Genomic DNA, 26,755 nt, shown 5'->3' with positions numbered 1-26,755 from the left:
GCAGGCCAGATACCCAGTGAGGGGGCACAAGAGGCAACCACACAGTGATGTTTCTCTCCCTCTTCCCCTCTAAAAATAAATCTTTAAAATTTGTTCTCAATTAAATTAGTACTCTGCCAGGATCATGGCTACTAGTAATGCAGGGTATTAAAAACAAAAAAAAAAAACTAAAGAAAAATCATTTGCTGCCCCCAATGATCTAATATACAAATCAGGAAACCCACAGGGCTTTTCACAGGTTATGTAACATTGCTTAAACTGACAAGTATGTGGATGGCTTTTTTTATTTTGTTAAATTGTACCCTAGTATATTAACAAACAAAACTACCTTACTGCAATAAACTGACTTTTCTCCATCAGATCTGTTTCAAATAGGCCTGTACAGAACCCTGGCAAGACCCAGAGAGACTAAGTGATGCAACGGTTTTTAAGGTTAGCAATTCCCAAGAAGTAAGAAAATGTTATGCTGAAAATGTTATGTTGAAAATGTTATGCTTAGTAACTTAATAAAATGTTTACTCAATTTATTTATATACATGCATCAACACGATGAATTTTCAGTGATGTTAAACCTGGGCTTTCTCAATCCTTTAGATTAGTTTTATGGCTTTGACAGGAGGGGCTGAAGATTATTTTAGATACTTACGTTTAAAAAATTCTGATATATTAACCAGGAATTCCCCATAAAATGTCAACACCCAAAACACCTTAATCCACACTCACTGCTAGAATCTTTTATTTTAAAATGTGCCACAGTGAATGGATGTATCCATATGGTTTTATAAAGGTAGACACAAACATATATACAAAGTGTATATATCACTGATTAAAGACCTACCCAAAAGAAAAAATAATTACTAGAAAGTTAATGTAGATGTTTACACTTCATCTGACAATGACTTATGTGAAGTGAGGTTTCAGGTGCTTATTTATGACTGGTAATAACAAAGACTGGCAATTATAATGACTTGAGAACTGTGAATTTCACTTTGTGCCTTATGTCAAAATTCTCAATGATAATTTTCACCAAAATTCTGTAGCTTGGTGAAACCTAAAAATAATTGTTTCACCACAGAAATTTAATGGTATCCTAAATAACAAATTTACTAACAATTATTCTTGTAATGGGGTATATATTCAGGAGAAATGAGTTATCTGTCACTTTTACCAAAGACTGTTCTCAGAGAGCTCAAAAAAGTTATGCCATAATAAATCATTCATATATGAGGGTCTCGTTTAGATGCCACTGCAGATTCTGCTTACGTCAAACAGAAGGGCAGCACCACAATCCTTACTCTTGTAAAGGAGGATAGCCTTTTAAAAACTCTTTGAAGAAGTCAGTAGATATGTTCAGAGTCAAACACAGCAGCACTTTATTGAGAAGGATGGAGTAATGTAAAAAGGAAGTAACTCAGGTCTAAATTCAATGCTATCCTGGGCAACATAAAACGATTACTCACCAGGGTGGGCATCCCAGTGTGTCTGTCTTATAGCTGTTCATCAGGAAAGTGGCGTGTAAGCCAGGGAAGCCCAGAGCAACAGTGACAGCGCAGACTGACTGCACAATACTCCATTGCTTTGGGAAGGGTAATGAATAGCCACACCCTTAACTAGAAAGAGGAGCCATTTGAGTATTTATTAATGAGCTAACCAGTTCTGTGAGGTTTTAATACTGCCTGCTACTGAACTCTGGTACTGATTTCCTCTCTACATAGGAAGTCAATGCTCATGCTTTCAATAGGGTCCATTAAATCTGACTGAGACAGTCTACACCCACCTGACCTCAGGACACTGAGTCTATGAGTCAAATTCTGACAACAATGATATGTTTTCCTTGAGTTCTTTATAGTACTAAGTCAGCATAATGCTATCATAATCTGAAAATGATATGGAGGCATCAAAGGGTCCTAATTTACATATATTTATATGTATATGGATATATGTATATACATATACACATTTTTCATTACTCTACACACATACGTGTGTGTGTGTGTGTGTGTGTGTGTGTGTGTGTGTGTGTGTACAGTATCGCATGACAGAGAATTTGTGGTAAAAATTAATGAAGACATTTAGTTTTCCTGTGGCCAATCATGTAATGAAAAACACCAGTGTATTAATTAACAAAGTCCCTTTTCTATCACACAATATTTCTAAGCAGATATTTGGAATGCTCAGTAGATTTCACTTTCAGTCTTCCAAGATCTCCTAAGACGTAATTTAAAGTGGGATTTAACAGAACAAGTATCTTCAGACTCTAGTTAAATAAAACAGCATAAGTAATTTCTGTTTATATCCTAGGAAACATTAGATAACATGTCTTGTCTGTCAAACTGAGAAAACCATCACCAGATCAGCACATAAAGAAACAGATATTAAGATGGGTAAATGACCGATTATTTTGAGTCTTCATCATCTGTACAAAGCTAGGTGGTACAAGCAGGCCAAGTCTGACCAGGCAGAGTTTGAGGAAGGTCTTTTCCTTTTTGATGCACAGGAAAATAATTTTATGAAAATGTGGGGATGAGAGAGGGAGCAGCTCTGTGCTTCTCACTGTGTTATCTTTATTATGTTCCTAGTGTCACTAAGACTAGTTTAGAAATAGCCTGCAACAAGAATGTTCTAATCACCAGCCACCTTTTCCACCTTTCTTCTTTTTCTGTTGTTGTTTCTTTTTTGTTGCTGGAGCCCCTGCAGGTTTCTGGTGTCTTGGGGGTATGATGTTACTCGTAGATGTAGATGCTGTTGCTGCACTGCCAGGTCTTGGGGAGGTGGGTGGGCTGCTCACAGTTTTACTGGCATCCCTGAAACCATCAGATCAGGAAATTATTGGTCATTCATATATTCAACAAAGAAAAAGACTATAGAAATGTACACATAAGGATTTCATTTCCACCCTTAACAATCTCCCACTCACATTCTATTTATTTCAAGGTGGGTGTACGCCAATCCCTATCCATTTTACTTTTGAATAAAATTTTTACTGCTTTATAAATAAAAGATAATATACGGTACATGCCAAGTCTTAGAAAGCTTAGAAAATAAAAATTTTAATGATTTATAATTCTACCATGTACAAATTACTTAATTAGTAACATTATAATACTTCTTTCTAGTCATAGTATTTATTTATATCTTTATCTAGATATTTAATTCGTTGAATAACTCGGTGTATTTAGTTTCCTTTGGAAGGTACTGGAATCCTATTATTTATGATATAATCCTACAATCCAGGAACTTACAATACAACCAAACCAGAAATACCACACTTTCTTTCCTTTATAATAGCATATTGCACAACATCAAAGATATGTGACTGTATTTACCACACTTAAAATACATTGAAAAAAGTCTCACTAATGACCCTGAGTCAGTATCAGAAAGATCCAACCTATGCTCTGAGTGACCATGGGAAGCAATGACTTACAGTTCCGATGAAGTTCCTGCAGTTGCTCCCTGGGTCCCCTTTCCAATCTGATCCTTCTTTTTACCCTTCTTTCTTCCCCGGTAGTAAGACCGTTCACGCATTGGTAGCCACCTTTCTGGATCTGGGGTAACTTTTGGGTCATAATTCTTAGGCAGTTTTCCTGTGTAACAATTGATGAAGAAATGAGAAATCTGCCCTGGCTGGTGTAGCTCAGTAGATTGAGCGCGGGCTGTGAACCATAGGGTTGCCGGTTCGATTCCCAGTCTAGGGCACATGCCTGGGTTGCGAGCCAGGTCCCTAGTGGGGGGCCACGTGAGAGGCAACCACACATTTCTCTCCTTCTCCTTCCCCCGCCGCTAAATAAATAAATAATTTTTTTTTTTTTAAGAGAGAAATCTGTCCGAAATGTTTTCAAGATAGTTTTTTTAAACAATATGTCCAAGACTGGGAATAAATAACATTAAAACTAAAATAAGTTTATCTAAGAAAGTTTCAGTTGTATAATCTAGCAGGAGAAAAGGCCTTATTTCTAAGCATGACACAATATCCAGGAGCCATAAAGGAAAAGATTTCACAGATGTATCTATATAAAAAAGTTAAATTTCATTTGGTAAAAGATATATTATTAAGAGAAATAATAAAACAAAAAAATGCACATTATATAAAAGGGTGCACTAATATTCTTAATATAAAACAAGTTCTTGGTAATCAGGAGGTAAATCACACAAAGAAAAATGGGCATAGCTGTAATTAGGGTAAGCCAAGAGAAAGAAAAGTTGTTAAGCATGTGAAAAGATGGTCAACCTCACTTAATAAAAGTGAAAAAGGTAAAAACTTCTATGAAACTAACAAATATTAAAAGCAGTAATAATACCTAGTGTTAGTGAGATAACGGAAAACACTCAAAAACCACTAGCAGAAAGGTTTACTGGGATAGCTTTTGTGGAGAGCAAGGTAACTAGCAGTACCAGTCAAAATTTATACTTCTAGAAATTTGTCCTGCAGAAATCCATAAGTCTCAAAATTATGTGTGTAAGAATATTGCCTGTGATAGTCTCTAAAAATAGCAAACTAACTTAAATGGCTATCAATAAGAGAATAAATAAATTACCGTATATCCCTACTATAGCAAGCTATATGAGTTAAAAAAAGAAGTACATCTATATTTAATAACTTGGAAAAATGTACAATATGGTCTAAAATAGAAGATTAAAAAATTATCCTGATATATTCATATCAGTAAAAACTTTTACTGACTGATCATGTACATGTATATGTATGTTCTGTATACAAAAAAAGTTATGTAATTAACTCTGGGAGCATGAATTTGGAGTAGGGAATTTTTATTCATTATGCCATTCTATAATAATATAAGTCTATTACTTTTGTTTATTATTATTTTATAAATAATAAAAAATATTTATACTTTATATGCTTGTAAGAATAAGCATATATCACTTGTAAGTTTTAAAATATGCTTATTTGGAAACCACAAAATATAGAAAAAAGTGAAACCACAAGTCATGGCTACCTATAGTTACCACTTGTTCCCTTAAAGTGTTACTAATACATAAAACAACACAAAACAAATACTTGGTTGTTACCAATTTACAAGCACTGTGACAAAAGTGAGAACTAATAAAATTTCTAACTAAACATAGTGGATTAAATGCAAAGATTAGCTTCTGCATTGTCCCAAAACTCCACTAAAATGGTAATAAATACATTAGAATAGGAGAAAAGATATTAACATAATTTTGGAAGCTGGAAAACAGATGGAAGAGTAGTAATAAACCTAAGAGATTTGGGAAAACTGAATCCTAAGATGGCAGTGGGCAAAACCAAGCAGCAACCTGAACGGGATCCCAGATTTCCCGAAGACCTAGGAACAGATAACCTCCGACTAGGTGAAGCCAAGCCTGGTAATTCTACCCACTCCTGCCACACAGATGAGGACAGCCTAAGCCAATCAATGCATGGTGTTCCTCTGGTTAATGGTTCAGGGCTGGACACTGACCTATGCTGGCCAATCAGATAGATGGGAAAGACTGCCCAAATGTAGAGGGGTTCTCTTTGTCCTGTTGGATGTAAATGACAAGTGTGTGGCCCTATTTCCAACAAACCACCTAAGACGCTAGTGGGATTCAGTTCTGTGTACAGAAGAACAAAGAGATACTGGCTCAACCAACTGTGATGCTAATTCCAATGCCAGTTTCATAAACTGAATTTTCTTAAGCTGGTTTGATGAAATTCTATGGTACCTGAAGGCAAAAGCACCCTAATATATCAGGGCTTACTGTAGTCAGGCACTGTTCTAAGAACTTTACATGTAGCATCTTATTTAATCCTAAGAGGTACATACCATCATATTCCATCTTAAAGATAAAAAACTCAGGCAAGTATGTTAAGTAACTTGTTCATAGTCACAGTGAAAGAGCAATGTTACTAGAACAATGATTTGAATTTATGCAAACTCCAGAGCTGTATTCTTTAATGTAATAAAATTAACTGTTAGCAATAGTCAAGACAAAACTCAAAGTGTTCAAAGACACAAAAAGAGAGGACAGTATATTTGAAGATTTTTTTATAAGGCTAAACTCAAAGTTTTATTTTACAGAAAGAAATCTAAAGACTAATAAAAAAAAAGCCTTACCCTTCTTTTTTTTCTTCTTCTTTTTCAAATCTCCCTGTCTACAAAGAGAAGGAAAATCATTACCATCAACGTGATAAAACACAGAGTATTAAATGTGTGCAAAAGAGTGAGCTGAATAATTTATCATAAAGGTGTTCAAGATTTGCTGAGTATGGGCTCACCAAACCTAAAAGACTAGCTGGTATATTTATTTAGGTTAAATTTGATCAAGCTCCATATACTTGGCCTTGGGAGGGAGGAGGGCAGAGAGCAGTGGAAGACATTTTATTCTGCAATTTTTTATTTTTCAGGTTTTGAACCTTGTAAATTTATCTTAAAATTTTTAATAAAATCTTTATTAAATATACTGACTCACTCCCTGAAAGGACACTAAAAAGAGTGTAAGAAGTAAACACTTCAAAATAATTATTAAGTACTCTGAGAGCTACAGTAAAAAGAGGAAGATATTCTCTGTACACACTCATGTAATATAATTCCATGGATCTATAAAATAGTGAACTAAAAAGATGAGACAGCAAGAATTTCTGCCAAATATTCATTCTACTAAGTTGTTCAATTGTGAAAGTTCTTTCAGGGTACCCTGAAGAATAAGAAATGAAATGTCCACTGCCTTACTTTAAAGCTTCATCTTTCACCCAGACGTATGCATTGTCTCCCTACAAATCATACTCCACGGCCATACCTGCAATTTCCTGAAGATTCTCTGCCATTTCTCCTTTACCTTTGCTCACACTTTGCCATCTCATTCTCCTCATCTTCTTCAAGAGTCAACCCAATCTCCTCCATGAAGTGTTTCCTAACCTCTCAGAGTCACCAGGAAGCACTGTCCCCTCTAGTGTATTCCCGAATGCCCTGCTCAATCATAGCATGTGCAATCTTTGTTGCAAGTACTGCTTAGGTGTATTTCCTTCTGCTAGACTTAAGTTCTGTTGAGGGTAAGGACCACGATTTATATTTTGTCAACAACACAATGTATCTTGAAAAGAAACTAAATCTTTGTATCCAAAAGTTAGGATAAAATGAAAGACACTAATAATGCCTAATGAAAATATTGTGCTGAAATTTAAAAGCCTGAAAGTCAATGTACCTCTCAGTAATTGTATAAGATTAGAAATGAACTGTAACTATACGGTCTTACTAATTATTACCCAACCCTGTTTGGAAGAGGGGAAAATACTGAAAATATTTAAATAGGAATCATTTGAAAATCCTCTTAAGATCTAGCTTGGATTTATTTCATGCTAGGATTCTTTATAAAGCTTGGAATAAGAATCATATGATAAAATGGAACAATGCCAATTCCTTATTTAAATTTTTCAAATTCTATTATGAGGATGATATCTTTTGTTACCAAACAGAGTTCATAATGAAGTCAATCATATAATTGGTGCTGGTATTGTTTCAAAGTTAGGAAAAAATTTAGATGCCCAAAGTATTCAAAAGGAAGAAAACAGTGAAAAACTAAGAGAGCCACAAAACTGAGAAAGTGTCAAAAATATCATCTTAAACATTTACCATAGGCATCTGCTGTTTCTGAGATGGCAATGTAGAACAAAGAAAGAAATGGAATTTGACTTCTTGTAAGTTAATGAAGTCAGCTAATTTTCCTCCAAATCAACAAAATATAGCTTATCAGAACTTTGGTTTAGAATCACTAAATGATATAATAAATGCATATCAGTAACTTGCAGGTTAATAAAGTAGTGCATATATCCAGCCTACACATAAAAGAGCATAAGTCTATCTTTAGAGCATGAAAAATCTCCAAGACTTATTAAATGAAAGAAAGCAAGTCTGAAAAAAGTGTAATAGAATTCCACTTCTATAAAAAATAAAAATAATCCAATCTAAGGACAATATTTCTGCATCATCTCTGTGTAAACACAAAGAAAAAGATCTGGAAGGATATACACTAAATTAATACCAGCAGTTAATTCTGGGCCAGGGGGAGGGAGGAAATGAGGACTATGAGTTGGGCACAGCAAAAAAGAAGGGAAAAGAAACAAGGGGGACTTAAACCTTATTCACATGGAATTTTTATAAGAATCTATTTTTATTTCTTACACAATTTAAAATCATCATCAGTGAATGTTACAATGAAAAACATTACCCTTGCTCCTTTGGTTGACTATCTCCAGCAACTTTTCCACCCTTCTTCCGAATGTATGTAGCACCAGGAGAATTTTCAAGAGCTTCAACGTCTACTTTTAGGGACATGCTATCTGATGAGGGCAAGTGTTTACTAAGACTGGGATAGAACAGGAGTTCAGGAACATAATATATATTATTTCTAATAATATATCTATGCCAATAGTGAAGCACACTGTCTTTTTTGATGCCTTTTGTCAAAAGCAAAAACAAGTTCTTAATCTTCTACAGAGCAACAAATCAGGTCACAATGTCAATTATACATCATATATTATGAAAGGAAAACCTGAGGAAGGAGCCATAACCTAATCATCTATTTATTCCTTAACTCAGTGACATATTTGTAGCTGGTGGCTTGATAAAAACACCATTCCAAAACAGCTATCACATTTAGAAAACACAGACTTATTGCAAAGTTTTTGACTTGTGGCTGCTTAGCATCTCAGTTTGGGGAACATACGCATACTGGAGTAGCACACATGATACAAACTCAGCCAATCAGGTGACCAATTCCCCTGTTTAAAATGAGCACATGACCCAAGACAGTCAATCAGAATGACATTTCAGAGTCATGTACTACTATCCAAATAATTTTTTTTTTTATTGGATTTGAACCTGGGGAAATATAAGCTGTATTTTAATGGACTTCACTTTTGCTTGTGATCAAGCTATACCCAAAACTGGATCTTTTGCTGTATTTTTTAGTCATATCAATCAAAAAATTCTCATTTTTGCTTTTACTACTTAGAAGGGGGGTTTTGTTTGTTTGTTGAAATTTCCAAAAAAAAAAAAAAAAGTCCTAGTCAAACATGTACTGGAAGAGATCTAGTATACTTCTTAGAACAACCAGAAGGATACGCTTTTGCTTTCTCAGGATCTACAAGTGAGTAAGCAGAAATAAGCTGCGCCAGGGTGTGAATATCTTTTGGATTCTGTCTAAAAGAAGAAATAAAATTACTCAATAATTTACAAAATTGTAGAAAATAACATAAACAAGCAAAATAATTATCTCATCTCAAATAAAATTTGGATCTCTACATCTCCACCTTTCAGAGCTTACTTCCACAGCTGCTCTAGGTCACTAATTGCCTCCTTCTTCCGCCCATATTTGAGTTTGAAGTTTGCAGCTTCTCTTATCAAGGACAGATGAGCAGGAGATTTGGGCTACAGTTTGAATAAAAAGAAAAAAAGTTTTAAGCTAAACATCTAGCCAAGTCAATGAAGTTATATTCATTAGACCTTTAAAATGGACCTATCCAGTAAATTCCTCATCTTCAGTTTTACAGAATGCGTGAAAAATCATAAACAAATTTGCACACACAAACAGGAGGTGGGTAGACAAATTAGTACAAGTGATGACTAGTTTACGAATCAGGAAAACCATCTATCTCCATTTAAATTGTCAAAATTAGAAATAATCCCATAAATCAAATATATGTCAACCATAGCTCTCAAACATTAACTTAATAGTTCCCAGAACACTGATATCTTTCTACCGCTAACAGTGCTAACAGCAGTCCTGACCAGTGTGGCTAAGTTGGTTGGACGTCATCCTGCAAACCAAAAGGTTGCCAATTTGATTCCTGGTCTGGGGACATGCTTGGGTAGCAGGTTTGATCCCCAGTCGAGGTGTTCATGAGTGGCAATGGATCAATTTCTCTCTTTCACACTGATGTTTATCTCTCTTTCTCCCTCCCTTCCTCTCAAAATAAATAAATAAATAATCTAAAAATGTACTAAAAAAACAGTGCTAACAGTATAAATGCCACCTAGGCTGAGTATTACCTATGCAGAGAGCCACACTGGAAAAAATAAAGATGTTCCTACTAGATGGAGGCATCGTGTACAATTACTCCAGGTAGAGTTGACCCTTGAACAACACTGGAATTAGGAGCATTGACCCCTCCATAGTTGAAAATCTTAGTATAACTTTTGATGCCCTAAAAACTAAACCACTAATAGCTTACCACTGACCAGAACCCTTACTGATGAAATAGTCGATTAACACACATTTTGTATGTTATATATATTATATACTATATTCTTACAATAAAGCTGGAGAAAAGAAAATGTTACTAAGACAATCATAAAAAAATACATTCATAGTACTTATTTTTTAAAAAATCTACATACAAATAAACCTGTGTAGTGCAAACCCATGTTGTCAAGGGTCACCTGTACTACTACTATTTACTGATTACTACTATCTATGCACTCTCTGGCCACTAGAGATGAGTTCTCTTAAATGTGATCATGCACTACTATTCTTCTGTCTTTTGTTTTTTCTTTTTTTTTTTAAGATTTAATTTATTTTTATAGAGAGGGGAAGGGAGGGAGAAAGAGAAGGAGAGAAACATCAATGTGGGGTTGCCTCTCACGTGGCTCCCACTGGGGACCTGGCCTGCGACCCAGGCATGTGGCCTGATTAGGAATCGAACCAGCAACCCCTTAGTTTGTAGCCTGCACTCAATCCACTGAGCTACCCCAGCCAGGGCTATTCTTATTTCTTGAGATTACACACTCAAAAACACATACACATGAAGGATAGAAATTTAGAAACATAACTGAGCAATTTCCCCCCCTTTTCCAGCCATTTCTTACTTCTAATAACTCAACTTGGATTTGGTATACTTAAAAAAATAGAATATGACAGTAATAGCATTTCATCTTTTAAATAGAAAAGTAAGAATGTTTCAATTCTCCTAAATTCTGAGTTCAAAAAGTACAGCTTTTTATTTTTATGTGAAAACATGCCCTTAAAACATTCTACTCCGTTTATTTACCTGATGGTTTTGATACCACTGGATAGCTTGTGTGAAGACCTCAATAGCGCTATCAATATCTTCTTCATGGCTGTACATGGTCACTAATGCAGATACCTGCCCAGCCAAAGGTATAAATCAGTAAGTACAAATAAACACCAAACATACCAATGGACTATTAATGCCATTACTTTTGCAGTCTTACAAAATTTTAAGTTTAACTCACCATGCCTGGTTTATGCTTTAACTCCTCTATGCTTCTCAGAATTAGACATGCTTTGGAAACGTTACCTTAAGAAATTAAAGACAAAACCAGCCATCACAATGAAGAAAGCATACTATGGAAAATAAAAAAAGAGACAAGAAATTTAAAAGCCATATTGTAACATCTCTAAATACTTACGCTATGGGATCCTGGGAAGAATGTATTCTTATTTAGCCCTGGCCAGTGTGGCTCAGTGTGCTGGAGTATCTTTTTGTGAACCGAAAGGTCAATGGTGCAATTCCTGGCCAGGGTAAATGTCTAGGTTGTGGGTTTAGCCCCCAGTCAGGGGGTGTATAGAGGCAACTGGGTGTTTCTCCCTTTTTCCCTTTTCCTCTATCTCTGGATCAATAAATATATCCTCGGATGAGGATTAAAAAAAAAAAAGAATGTACTCTACTCATTTTATAGATAAGGAAACTGAGTCGTGAAGAAACAACATACCTTGCTTACATCCACAAAGAAAGATAATGGCAAATGATCAGAAAAGTCATCTCCTAATTCCCAGTCTATGAGTTCTATTTCTCCTTTTCAGACTGTAACTTAAAGGTGGGAGTCCTTCGCTAAAGGCCTTGAAATATGTTACTGCAGATGAATATAATGGAAACTTTCCTATGGTGTCAGAATTCTAATTTTCTACTCACTGCAAACCTAAACAACTAAACCTTTGTAAGTCTTTAAAAACGAAACAAAAACCATGACAGGCTCTCTCTCAGTAATTTTTATTATGATAAATAGTCCTTAAAAAAACAGTAACAACAAACCCTGAAAACCTAATGAGGAAAGAAGATAGAGAAGAGAACAAGAAAAAGAAAGGTGGGAAAAAGAAAAAGAAACAAACAGGGTCATAGGGGGACCAGCAGTGCTTCTCAACCTTGTTTTCATTACTACCCCATTAAGGAGCCTTTTTACACATTTTTTTCCCTTATTGCCAACTCCCTCTCCCCATAAAACTTTCACTTTAGCCATCATAATATACAAAAATTTTCTCAATACCCCCAAACCAATTATCATCCCCACTGAGGATGATACTACACACCAGAGCTGTCTGACAGAACTTTCTGTGGTGATGGAAACATCCTGTATCTTATTCTGTCCAACTAGCCACATGTGACTATAAAGCTTCTGAAATGTGGCAGCACAAACCAATTTAAATGAGTTTTAAATTTCATTCAATTTTAACTTAAAATAGCTACATGTAGATAGTGGCTACCAAATATGGTCAACACAGCTCTAGATAATCACTCAAGGCTGGTTGAAAATCATGGACAAAAACACAAGCAGTTTTCTGTAATATCCAAAAACATCAGTTCTCATTAAATTTTCTTGCCCCTCTCCTCCAAAGATATGAGTTGTAAAGCATAATGGATAAAGGGTTAGGTTAAGAAATTCTGAAAATTGGGAGGTAAAGTAACCCTTATTTCATGCAAATACTACCAAGTGACAGATACAAGCATTTCTACACATGACATACCCAGGAAATCTGAGTTAAGTACATTCTTTTGGAACAGAAACCTTTCGCTTCTATAGACTTTCAAGGCACAGACTGAGAATCATTCTAACAATTCAGTAATAACCCAAGAAAAGGCCAACTCACTACTAAGTCTGTTGGAGCTCACACCATCTAGCTTCATGTTTGAAATAATAATGAGGTCTCACCATTATGCAAAAATTTAAAACTCACATAGTCAACTACTTCAGAATCATTCCAACTATATGTTTCCATTAAAATGATATATTAGTCATGATGAAATGATCATTAATACCTTGGGAAATTTTCAGCTGTGCCATGGTCAACTTAATTTCAGCTGCATTTTCTGGATGCTGGTCTGAAAATTCCTAAAATTTTTTTAATTGGAAAAAACACACATTTTATTTACACAATTAACTGCACACATCCCAATTACCTAGCTACATAAAAATGTAAATCCACTTCTGATTAAACTTCTGGTCTTACTTCAAATTTTTACTTTGGAAAAATTTTATCCAACACCCACTGTACTTCAAAATTATGCTCTGAAAATAAGTGCAATAAATGTCAAGTTTCTAGAAAGTCACTAAGAAATAATAAGATTACTACCCTCCCCCCCTCACCCCCTGCAAAAGATGCTCAAACAAATGACAACTCCTTACTGACGTTCCCTGTCAGGCAACTCTGCCCCTCAGGATGGTCCTAATTTTACCCTGCCCAACTTTCCAATGTACTGTACCCTCAGGAAATTAAAAAATAACCTAATAGCTGACTTAGGCTGATAAAAACCAAGTCAGCAGCTCTGTAATTATTTGGACTGGACTTACTGGAGAATACATTCTTGAAAAAAGGGTTAAGCATGTTCTGGTATTATAAGCATAAAACAAACCCTTGACTCATTAATTAGACCTCAAAATGAAAAGCACTCTTTAAAGTTTAGAACAAACACGTACTGATGCAAATTTATATAAAACAAAGGTATAGCCCAAGAATTAACTAAAGTGACCCTCTAGAATTTGTCTATGTTATATTACCTATTAGTTTGTCCTTGACATGTGTAAGTTTTTATATATAATGAAAATGAAACAAGGGTGAAACTATTTGACACTTCATTAAGTACTCAAGTAATTCCTTTACCTGAAGGAGCTCTATCGCTTTTGTGTGCTGCTTTTCACGGCAGAGCTGGGCAGCTTGGATTAACACAGGCAGGAGATGCTCGGGACTTTGGGACTGTAAACTGGCAGATATCTTTCGGCATTGTTCTGCCTAAAAAGACAGTATTCCCCCCAACCCCAACAAAAATAAGCTGGTTAATGAAATTAAACATGAGTGACCAAAAAGGAAAAAAGGATGGGGGGAGGAGGAAGAAAATCAGTGGAAACAAAATAGTAAGTAAAAATCTGCCTAGGGTAAGAGAATTGGTTTATAATATGCATTCTTAATTTTTTCCTATTTAAAAAAAGATTTCCATTTACTGAATTTACACTATGCGTTCTAAAAAACATTTAGGAAAGGATGAGTTATAAACATCCATTTGAATGCTTAAAACCCATAATTTTGTTTTAAAAAATATATCAAGTATCAGCCTTTACTTCAAAACAACAAAACATATAGGTATTGCTTGTTAAACTATTTTAGCATAACTTGATTCCTTTCTAAATAATAAAAATGTTATTGCCTCTCACCCTCCCACTGAAAACCTCTGCTCTACAAGAATATGAAATCATAATTGACTTAGAATTAATGCACATTAGGGTTAGAACTGACCTCCTTAATATTTGTAATGCTACATTATGCATAATTATTTTCTTTAATTCAGAGAAATTAGAACTAATGTAATGAGATGATCTCATCTACAGATGTGAATAGTGTTTTCTACCAACAGCATACTTTTACACAGAATTGGGAAATTACTTGTTTAACCAATAAAATCTATTACATATGACATCCTGAAAAACACATGGATATAAGACAAAATACAAATAGACTGCAATGATACAGCCATTATGCTTCAGGTGCCATACTATATAAAGGTTTAGCCAGAGGAACCAGAGACCTGTCACCTACCTGGTTCGTGTACATAGCAAGCAAAGCTTTGTTAAATTCTATGGCTTGCAGCTGTTTTTTGGAAAGCTTAAATTCTACTCCTTCGGCATTGGTTAATTTCACCTTCTTCTTGGAGTCAAAGACATTTTGGTCCTGACAAAGAAAAGTTCATCCATCATTAAGAGCAATCTCAGACTTCAGTTCTTTTATGCTTATTCCTTTCATTTATTTTATATGAAAACAAGAGACTTGGAAGATAATACATCTGCCTGGTTGGGGTGCCTATGCTTCTAAGATCCATATAAATTTGTCTTGGGTTCTTAGTTTTATTTTATCTTTCCACTATTAAAGCTTGTTTTATAAAAGGTTGTTTTGAGCTTTTTGATGAAAAGTACACAGGGAGAGCATAAATCTTACAGTGGAAATTAGGATTAAAAAGATTAAAATTCACAAATTCTATGAATTATGCCGTTCAGAATTTAGATGACAAATGAGGAAAGTAACTCATTCCTCTCTGAAATACTTGCTATTATGTACGGATATCATTAACATTCAGAAATATATTCACCTCTTGAACACATTTTTAGCAAAAAATAATAATGTAACATGGCTACTGTTTTTCCTTTCATTATTTTATTATTAATAATATTATTATTTACCTCACCCAAACACATTTTTTTAATTGCTTTTACAGAGAAAGGAGGGGAGAGAGAAACTTCAACGAGCGAGAGATACATCAACTGGTTGCTCATGTACGTGCCCCAGACCAGGGATGGGACCCACAATCTAGGTATGTGCCCGGACTGGGAATCAAACCTGCAACCTTTTGGTTACAGGACCATGCTCTAACCAATTGAGCCACACCAGCTAGGGCTGTTTTTCCTTTTCTTTAAGGCCCTTCTCACCTAGGCAGGGGTACAAATAAGTTCAACTTCTAAAATCTGTGTGGGGCAAACACAGTATTACCTGCCTAAAGAAAGTCCTGTTAAAAATTATAGAAAGTCACATATCTTTCACAGAAGGAAGAGAATTAAATCACACTGCACCCTAAGAGGACAAGCTGAACATAAGAGTGTCTTCTATGTGCACAGTATTTTAGCTTTGCAAATAATTGATACCACTATGCTTTTTAAAGCAGGTCTTCTACCATGTTGAAGACTTAGAGGCGGCAAGGAAAAAATTTAAAATAAATTTTACTTTTTTTGAGTGTGAAGCTCCGAACCAATGTGAAATTATTTTAATGTACAGCAAGAAACAGGCTTTCATATAAATCAATCCTCAAAACCCGTATTTCTAGTTGGTACTTCTTTGTCACTATTTTAATACTTCATTGTACATGCCACTGCCAGACTTCTCTTAAACTTTGCTATCTGTAATTTATTATCCAAAAATTTATAATTTTTGGGCCCTGGCTGGCGTAGCTCAGTGGATTGAGCGCGGGCTGCGAACCAAAGTGTTGCAAGTTCGATTCCCAGTCAGGGTACATGCCTGGGTTGCAGGCCATGACCCCCAGCAACCACACATTGATGTTTCTCTCTCTCTTCCTCCTTCCCTTCCCTCTCTAAAAAAATAAATAAATAAAATCTTTTTTAAAATTTATAATTTTCAAGGTCTCCCATAACTTTGGTATCATTCAATCTGACCTATTTTTTTAACTAGTTAATATATATATATATATATCCTCTTATCTTCTGTTCTCTCATTTCCTGCCTCCTACAGGCCATAAATATTTCTTCATAATTCATTTGCTTAGACTGGTGCTTAACCTTCAAACTGTATCTCTCTTTCAAGGGTAAGCTCAAATTCCCCAACCTAGGGATCTTTTCTTTCACCAAACACTGTAGTTATAAAGTATAAGACAAGAAATTTAAACATGCACATTTTTTTTCAAAACCAGAATGAGATTTTAAAACTGTAATGAGTAAGACCATGTTTCATCATTCCCTATTACACCCAGCAATAGGTAATAAATACCTGTTGACTGAAGAAAGTTCAATTTATAATTAATTGCATTAAGATTGAGTATTTAGTATTTTGCACACTCTCCTCCTCACAATTATAAAACAGATAAAAAAAATTTGTCCTCAATGGCATTTCAAGTTATTCATAAATGTAAGTAGGTATATATTGTTGCTAAGATTCAAAAGCTTGCATCAATTTTTGGAAACCTAAACCATGTCAATGGCCTTTAACATCCTGTAACTAATACCTCCCTTAATGCCATTATACCACTTCTGGGGACTCTGAATTTCTGCTGTTGGCAGAGAGAGGTACTACGAAGGAGAAGGAGCAAGACTTGGAGTCAGAGACTGGAATCTAAATCCAAGTGCTACCCCTTACTAGTTGTGACCTTATACAAATTTCTTAACTCCTTTCAGCCTCAGATTATACTCTTATAAATTGGAAATAAGTACTGCAACCTAAAAAGATAATTGTGAGGATAAAATAAGATGGCATTTGAAAAAAAATTACATGGCATATCAAAGAAAACCAAAAATGCTATTTTTATTTTCTACTGACCTGAATTTCCAATCTGAACATGAGAAAGAGAACCTGTCCCCATTTCCCCTTCAAAATAAAAACCACTGGAAAGAAAAAAATTATCTACGGACAACTTTGAGACTCACTGGATGAAAATATTATGTAACACATGCACATACAAAGTTTAAAAGTTCAAACACTTTAGTTTCCTAACAGATATTCTCCACATTATTATACATGAAGAAAACAGTAAGATTTTAAAGTCCAGGATCTGTAACTACATGTTTCATTGCATGTGATCTGTTACAATTTTGGACTCTGTTATGGAAAACAAGAAACAAAAAACCCCACTTATCCTAGAACAAAGCCAGGTGATATGCTGTCAGCATAAAATATAAGTGTGAGAAAGCCATCGGTGACTCATACCTTATTAATGGTAATGATGTTATTTGCAATCACAGCTAGCAATCCCACATCTGTTGGCCTGTGAACAAGCAAGTAAAAAGGGATCAACCTTTTAAAAAGAAATTTCCTTCCCTATAAAAGACATTTCATTTTAATAACTCACTTTAGTTTTATTATCTGGTTGTAAAGTTGCAAAGCCTCCTCTGTACGACCCTGAAGCTGCAGAATATAGGCCATCTGCCCATGAATGATGGCCAGTTCTGCCTGGGGGTCTTCCTCCGTCCCATCCTAAGCAGAAGAAGAAACATTTTTTTTCCCTGTAAATTCTCCAAGTTGCTCCATATATTACCAAGTAATCCAAACATTCAAAAGGTACAGAATCCTAAGACATACACATTTACAGGAATTTGCCTCAGATTCTTTTTGTTAAAATTAAGGAATTGCCACCAAAAGAGGCAAGTTCACAAAATCCTAATTATCACCACACAAAGAACTTCAAAAGCTGGAACTAATTCTATAATTAAAGCAGCCCTCTTAACTGACACCCCAGATTAATCCATATTCTCCATTCCTCTGGAATAGTTGACCGATGCCCACGTACCCACATAAAAAGAACGCTCAAGGCTAGGGGCTGTTCTCTTTTACCACGCCCAGCTCTCCTGTTCTCACCTGGTGAAAATATGCTGACTAGGGGTCAGATGTGCTTGCTTCCAACTCCATTATGCCAGTTATGTTTGACAAGCAAATGATAAAACTTAATTATCACAGTAAGAGAAGTACTATGAGTACAAAGAGATTTATTTCAATAAAAACTATGCTGAATGCTCAGAAATATTTGATAAAGGTGAGTTAACTAAAGAAAATTACCAATTAGGTACAAGCCAGAAAACAGTAAGAGATGAATGAAAAAGTTAACATCTAAAAGGACTATAATGAAACTACTTCACAACTGTCTTTCAGATAGTGTTGCACTTTACAAAAACATAAACAAAACTGGAAATGATATCACAAATGCTAGATTACGTAAGATATATGCATGGAATTCCTATGAACAGACCCATCCTCAAAGACCTGAGCCCTATATCTAAAATAGAAGACTGATTTTATATTTATATGAATTTAAAATAGAATACATCAGGTATATAAAAACTTTTGTATTGTAATTTCTCACCTTAAGCAATGCCTTCAAATAAGTGATCAAGAGGTTTTTCTACTATCATTCCTATTCAGTGAATCACCATCTATTTCGAAATGTCAATAAAAAGTATAATAAAGCCCCTTACAAATTTGTATTAGTCAGAAGTGTAAAATTTGGGTTTAATAACAGTAGAATACTTACAGAATCTTCTGATAATGAATGGCGGCAAAGATCTAAAGGAAAAAATGGTTTTAAAATTAACAACTGTTGGATAACTCCCATTCCTTTCACCATTCAGAGAGCAACATTTCAAGATAATTTCAATAACAAGTAAATCTGAAATATATCACTAGCATTAACTATACTAGATAATATTATCAGTTCCTGATTATTCTAGCTCTTTGACATTTGTAATCTCTACATTAAAAAAATCTTTCAAGGGCATTTAAAGATATAAATGTTGATTGTAAAAAGTCAATTTTAGAAAAGTATAAAAATAAAAACAATCCCACCACCCCAAGATAACAACTATTAGCATTTCAGTTATTGTTTCTATTAACATGAATATCCAGCTGCATTTAAAATGGAAGTGGGATATTCTACACACTATTTTGAATAGTATGTAGAATACTATTCAATTTTGAATAGTTTGTAGAATACCTTCCTCCATTTAATATAGTATGAACATCTTTATGATGTGTATCTTTATTTTTAGCATTCATGTTATAATTTTAAATGACAGCATAGTAATCTATTGGGGTATTATAGTAAAATTTAGCCAACTGCCTAACAGAACAGAAACACAAGATGTTTCTACAATTTTTTCTAAAAGCTTCAATACATGTAAATATTGTATTGGGTTGGCCAAAGAGTCTGCCCGTTTTTTTTGTTTTTCATAAAACAGAAGACACATTTTTCATTTTCACCAATAACTACTGATTTGGATATTTTGAGTATATCAGTTATCTCCCGCTATAACATTGACTGTTCTCAAATAATGCCTCACTTTGATTGCTATCAACTTCAACTGGTCTGCATGACTGTGGAGCATCATCCATCAAGAAATCTCCCGAGCTAAACTTCACAAACCACTTTTGACACGTTTGATCAGTCACAGCACCTTCTCCATACACCGAACAATTCTGTTTTGTTTTTGGGGTTTTTTTTGCATTTCAGCTGTTTTTACCTTTCTTGAAATAGTAAAGCATAATATGCCAAAAATGACGCTTATTTTCTTCCATCTTCAATATTAAAATGGCTAAATGAAAATTTACCAATGTTGATAAGTTTTTTAGGTGCATGCTGATATGACAGCTGTCACAATACAATCTAACAAAATTATTTTGAATCAAGTTAAACACAACTAAGTGCTACTAAAGCCATGTTACAGAAAAAAAAAAATCAAACTTTTTGGCCAACCCAATATATGGACACATACCAAATGGAGTAAAAATGTCCTTGAATAGTGTTATCAATGTATAAATATAGTGTGTGTGCACATACATGGACACATATAGGTATACCACATTATTACTATACTTGAGTACCTGTATAGTAAATATAACTAATATTTACTGAATGTTTATATTATATGCCATGTGCTAATGCAACTGCTTAATGTTGATGAACTCTATTTAAATTTAACATGTACTATAACTTGTCCAAAAACCTACTTTGCAAAATTCATACTTTAAGGTCCTGTGTGGCTGAAAATGAACTAGTATGACTCATCAATTAGACAGAAATGGAGGACAGATACTGTAAAGACTTCAAAAGAAAGGCTAGATTAATTTTGAGAGATTCCCACTGAATTAATCATTTCCCCTTAAAAACTTCAGAAAGTCAAATGCAGATTTTGGAAATACTTTGCAAAGTTATATGTACACCATAATCACACATAATTTTAATAAATTTCCAACCTTCAGCTTTCTGTAGGATTTTCATTGCCTGACTCAGCTGGCCTTGTCCTATCAGTGCACATGCAGCATTGTAGCACAGTTCATGCGTGCCTTCTTGGAGGCCCAAGTTCTCCTGTCATGGAACAAAATACTAGTCAAACACTAAACAGGCATATCCTCTCATGGCTATGTGATACTCAATGATACTTACTGGAGGCACTTTTTCCCAATTGCTTTGAGCTGCAACAACTGCTGAAAGGTTTGTTTTTCTCTCCTCCTCATAATCATCTTGGGAGTTTCGGACGAGATCTCTGTACACAGCTAAGCATTCATCATAGCGTTCTAGCCGGTATAACTAAAGACAAATAGCAAGTAAAAAAGTCAGGGAACAGAAGAAATACAGTGTTATGCCTTTAACATTATACAAACCCTTTTTAGAACCACTAAGAAGGAAAACATACAGCATAACATGGGCAATCAACCATTTTTCCTTTATAATTTTTCATTTAGTTCTGCATGCTACTAATTCTTTCAAAATGTTACTTGCGATGAATCTACTATATTGCAGATTTGTAGGCATTATTCATTTAAAAAAGTCATTGTATTTACCTCTTCTTGAATTTAGGTAAATGCCTAAGTGGAATGTGAAGCAAAACTTTTCTTTAATAGAAAACACCATTCCCTAAATCTGACTTACAATGAAAACGTTATCCAATAACACACAGCAACTACTAAACTCCAGTAAACAGGAACAAAATCAGAAGTTAGCGAAGAGTTAATACTTCTAGGAGTTTGCTATATTTAATGTTCATTTTTGTCTTTTCCAGAAACTAGCGATTGTATAGGGTAGTATGAAGTACACACACCATGATTCCAAAAGGGTAATCAGAACCGTCACTGTGGGTCAGTCAGTTCTCTACGTATGTCAGAGACTGGTACCCTTCATGAATCCCAAAATGCTAGAATTTACCCTGAACTTATCCAGCTTACTTTTAGCTTTTTATAGACCTACAATCTGTGAACTTGCCCAAATCTTTCTTCAATTCATTTATATTGTTAAACTCATACTACTTCTTGGGAACAATACAGTCAATACAACATTATTTGCCCTAGATTGACATTTTGAAAATCTTAAAGAGGGTTTTCCTAGTTCTAACAATATTTCTGTCCTTTCCTCATTAGTAGCTCTATTTTACATCACACTTCATTATATGTCTCAAAACACTTTTAGAATAAGGTATTTTCAAGGATTTCATGAACTAGCTGAATTCATCCAAATTATCTCCATGATTTTATTTGAGATTTAATATAATTTCAAAATTCTTTAGGTATATAAGCTCCTTTCCAATTTTCATAGGATAGTTCATAATTTTAAATTACCCCAAGGAAGTCATTTGTTCACAGACTATTATAAATGCAGCTTTTCCAAGAAGATCAAGAACAGAAAATATGTTTGAATCCCAAAGACTGGTTTGGTGGCAAGTTTTGTGGAGCATCAGGTTCCTCATCCATGCTCTTTGCTACAGGTAGAGTCATGCTCTCTCAGGATGATTGTTAACAGGTATTTTAAAGCAGTAATTACCACTTGTCCATAAAGTTCCTTTAGTTTGTCAGTCTGCTGGTTGGCACTTTCTATTGTCTTCAAGGCATTCTCAATTCTGTTCAGCCTATACTCGCAATACGCCTTTTCAAAAGAAAGAGAGTTACTGAAAAAGGAAAAAAACAATATCTGATTATTAGCTCACACAGCAGAGCACTCACTATATGCCAGATACTGCTATAAGCACTTGATATATATTGTTATTTAATCTCCATTAATAACAGACGAGGAAGCTGACAAAGGTTAGTGACTTGTTTAGATGCCAGACAGCTCATTAGTGGTAGAAAATATTATATCCATGCCCTTAGCCTCTTATTTTCATGAATATGCTTATGAAAATTATTGGTCTTTTGAAACAAATGCTTAAGAATGAAATCATGAATTAGCTAAACAACTATCTTAGGTACAAAGACAGTGTGAACATCATTTTAAATAAATTACTACAGAAATTCCTTAAATTTACTAATCTAATAAGCCATATAATGCTGCTTTTAACTTGTTCAAGAGGTAAATAATTAGCAAAAAAAAAAAAAAAAGCAACTAGATATCTTAACATAGTATTTGTATCCAAACTGGTAAACATACAAATACATATACACCACTTTATATAGACCTAAACCTTTACCTACATTAATGTGACACCTAAAACTCAACCCATGAGGGAAATATTTATCAAAGTGAACGGCAATATCTTTTATTTACTTGCCTGACAAAAATTGCAAAATTTCCTTAACTCACAAAATGGTCAAAATTCAAAATAGTGAATTTCAGCACAAACATATTTACTAGTAGAAAGCAGCAGTCTCTTTATTTTTTTTATTTTTAAAAGAGTTTTTAAAGTAAGTTTTCAATCTGTATTACATGTTTATGGCTCAAATAAAAAACAAAAAAGTATACACTAAGAAGTTTTACTCCCACTGCTTTTCAAATCTACCCTCTTCCTCCCTGCCTCCTACAAGTGACTATTTTAATATACTGTTTCATTGGATAGTGTTTGTTTTGTACATATAGTAAAATACACATATACATGTTTATACCTTCCTTTTCTTATACAAAAGGAAGTATACTGTATACTGCTCTGTACTTTATAAACCAGAATCTTTCATTAAAGAATAAATATGCTGCAAACTTCATTTTAATTCACATTTCTTCTGAGGTTTAGACATAACTGTAAAAAAAAAATAAAAATTAAAGTAACAATTTAGAATACAAGTCCAAATTTCATGAAAAGACAAATGAAATAGCCCTGGCTGGTGTGGCTCTGTGGATTGAGTGCCAGCCTGCAAACCAAAAGGTTTGCTGGTTTGATTCCCAGTCAGGGCACATGCCTGAGTCGCAGGCCAGGTCCCCTGTTGGGGGTGTGTGAGAGGCAACCTATAGGCAACCTGTATCTCTCACACATCTATGTTTCTCTCTCTCTTTTTCTCCTGTATCTCTCACACATCTATGTTTCTCTCCCACCTTTTCTCCTTCCCTTCACCTCTCTCTAAAAATAAACAAATAAAATCTTAAATGAAAAATATTAACAACAAAAATACTGCCAAGTTTCAAGACTGCTAAAGAACTCTGGCAGTGAAAGATCTTGGCCTAAAATCAACCTCACCTAAATCATTCTCAAAGGAGGAAGGCACAGAAGTCATGCTAAAACAGATCTCTACTTATACTGCCCTACTACACCTTCTGTGAAATTGTTCTCCCTACATCCCTCTGAGAACTCCTGTTACATTTATGCTCCACCTCCCTCCATAATTTACCTCCTTCTTAGTGGTTCAAACGGGAAAAGGGGGAAAGAAAAGGCCCCTAAAGCAGAAAAAAACAAAGTTACTATCATTCCAACCAGTTTTAAAAACACTACTGGGAAGCAACAGAAAAAAAAAGTAAAGAAACAGATCAAATATAACAATAGTGGTGAAAAAGTTACTATGGTTATGGTAAAAGTGTTTCTAATAACTACACAAACAACCAATTGAATCACTTACTTGACTAACACTTTGGTGTGAGTATTGATGACATTCAAGGCTTCCTTGAAGCTTCCATTCTGGATAAGGCATACCACTTTACAGTGCAGGGCAGTAACATCATCCTTGTCGATCTGCAGTACTACCGAACAATTTTATGAAAATATTTTTTAAATCCACTTCCTTTTCACATTTTTACTAAATTTTCCCACCCCGTCTCAGGAAACTAGTTTCCAATTACATTGCAGCAGGAATGATTTGTCGAACCATTAAAAAAAAGTGGATCTTCATTTTTAACCTAATAAGTGGTAATAAGGAGAGTTATAATTTAACAAGTTAGAGTTTCATTGAGATAGATTCCCAAGATGCATGTTCCCAAAAAGGAGAGTGAAATAAAGAAGCAAGAAAGAAGCTGTGTTCTTCAGCTTTTTCATCTTGAGATGAATGTTACATCCTGCATATTCCATTACTTCACAGGGAAAAGTTCAGGTAGAGTTTGGAAACAAATTTAGTTTTGAATACAAGATTGTCATTAGATGACTTGAGATCTTAGGCAAGTCATCTCACAGCAAATCTTAATTTTCTGAGCTGCAAGATGACTATGAAAGCATTACCTATTTTATTTACAAGGTTATCAAGAAGATGAAATGAGAATATTTCGGTAATACCTATAGGCTGGCAAAGTATACAGATGCAATTAATCTTACTGGCAATACTTCTAAAAACCATTCAGAATTTCCCTTTTCACCTAAAATGACCAAAGTACAAGGAAGGACTCAGGTAGCCAACTTTCAATGCTAAATAGCTGTTCAGTGTCAAAATGACCAGGATCACTCCTCTTCCTCCTGGGCAACTATCAGGAGCCCAATTCTAAGAATCAAAGGCATTCTGACACAGAAAACAACACATACGGTACTTGAGAACTGAGAGATATTGATGAAATAGTTCTTGCAACTTACTACATTGCCACTGAGTAGTAATGGCTGCAGGACTAGCCAAACGCTAACTTTAATTCAAAACAAGTTTAGGAACAAAGTAAGTTTAATTAGTATCTATTTTCCTCCATGCCTGAAATCACCAAAAATGCATTGTGAGCACAATCACTTATTTTCACGTTAACCCAACTACAGGTTGTTGAAAATTATTTATACAATTTTGTATGTTACATAACTTTTATGTTATTACTGCTTTAAATAGCCAAATCCTGTACTGGTAATTACATTTACAATTTTACCAAATATAGGTGGCATCTTCAGTAAAGAATTTAGCACGAAAGAGAGCATTAAAAAAGCATAGCCATATTACAGTTACATAGTAAAGGATAAAGGAATATAATGAGTAAACCTCACACTTAAGTAGTTTATTGGAAATTACAAGTTATGGGGCAAAAAACAGGCCAAGCTTTTCCTTCGAACGTGATTTCAGTTGTTAGTGCTTCGCACACACATTTTCTGGTCTAATAACACTGGAGAGATTACACATGGGAACGCAGGCCTGGCATGCAGATCCAACCCTTCCCTCTCTCCCGAGTTCGTATGTTCTTCACCTCGTCAGCACCAGCTTCTAAATACGTGTCACAAGCGGGTTTCACCCCTCCCCCTTCCCCGAGGCTCAAGAGAACAAACTCCCTCAGCAATAGTCTCCACCATTCCGTTAAATGGAAGGAGAAAAGAAAGCAATGTGGAATATTTGTAACATAAGGTGTGAAAACAGAGGAATCAAATGAGAGAAGTCTGGACCAGGGATAGGCCACAGAGGTCTCTTTAAATCCCTCCCTCGCTTCCGGCAGGGTGTAAGGAAGAAAGTACACGTGGCTCTAAACAACCCCAGTCCCAGAGCTAGCTTGGCGGTTAGGGGCTTCGACCACGCCCACCACGCTCTCCAGGCGTTCGCATCCTAAAAGCAGGCAGCTCGGATCTTCTCTCCCCAAGCCTACGGAAAGACTCTCGCGCACCGGAAACAGACCGCGTCCTTCCGCTGGCCCTGGCAGGATCCAGCACCCTCCCTGATACTTACTCTTGTTGACGGTCTTGAGAGCGCGCGTGAAGTCACCGTTTTGGCCGTAACGGTTCACTTCGCTCCAGAGCGCAGGCACCGAAACCCCACCGCTGCCGCCGCTCGCCATCTTGGAGGAAACTCGGAAGGGACCCGACGATCGCTGCCCCGGAAGAGGATCTCTGAAGTGACCAAGCGGAGGAGGAAGCCGCTGGTTGCTAAGCGTTTGGGGTCGGAAGCGCTCTTATTCCGGAATCAACGTCAGAGACTGTTTTACACTGTCGTTGCTAGAAATTTGTGTAGAGTCGCTACACCTTAACTGAAGTGGGTCTGGAGGAATGAGGCTTCGGATCTCGGGAGGTGGTTGAAAATGGTTTACCAGTTTCGGCTCAGAGCTTCATGGTTTTCTGGGGTGGCCGCTGCCGGCGAAGCAGTATCCTGCACGCCAGGTGGGCGACGATCCATAGAAGATAAATAAAAGGTCGATAGGGTGGTAAAATACCAACTAGAA

At 35.3% G+C, this 26,755-nt stretch overlaps 1 protein-coding gene across 1 annotated transcript; it reads right to left on the bottom strand.

Moving 5' to 3' along the window:
* Positions 1–719: 719 nt before the first annotated feature.
* Positions 720–26,408, bottom strand: SRP72 (signal recognition particle 72). The gene is made up of 19 exons (XM_045834477.1): positions 26,266–26,408; positions 24,271–24,391; positions 22,274–22,397; positions 20,903–21,046; positions 20,713–20,824; positions 18,995–19,026; positions 17,819–17,943; positions 17,677–17,734; positions 14,791–14,922; positions 13,861–13,989; positions 13,019–13,091; positions 11,217–11,281; positions 11,012–11,107; positions 9,289–9,392; positions 9,087–9,164; positions 8,191–8,328; positions 6,081–6,118; positions 3,428–3,587; positions 720–2,804 (listed from the first exon to the last, which is right to left on the bottom strand). Exons 1-19 carry the CDS (start codon positions 26,372–26,374, stop codon positions 2,627–2,629), a joined length of 2,016 nt encoding a protein of 671 aa, XP_045690433.1. The 5' UTR covers positions 26,375–26,408; the 3' UTR covers positions 720–2,626.
* Positions 26,409–26,755: the final 347 nt, after the last annotated feature.

Source organism: Phyllostomus hastatus, unplaced genomic scaffold, assembly GCF_019186645.2.
Source record: "Phyllostomus hastatus isolate PE091 unplaced genomic scaffold, TTU_PhHast_1.1 phas_contig_196, whole genome shotgun sequence".
Classification (NCBI taxonomy): domain Eukaryota; kingdom Metazoa; phylum Chordata; class Mammalia; order Chiroptera; family Phyllostomidae; genus Phyllostomus; species Phyllostomus hastatus.
This window is presented reverse-complemented; position numbering and strand designations above follow the sequence as displayed.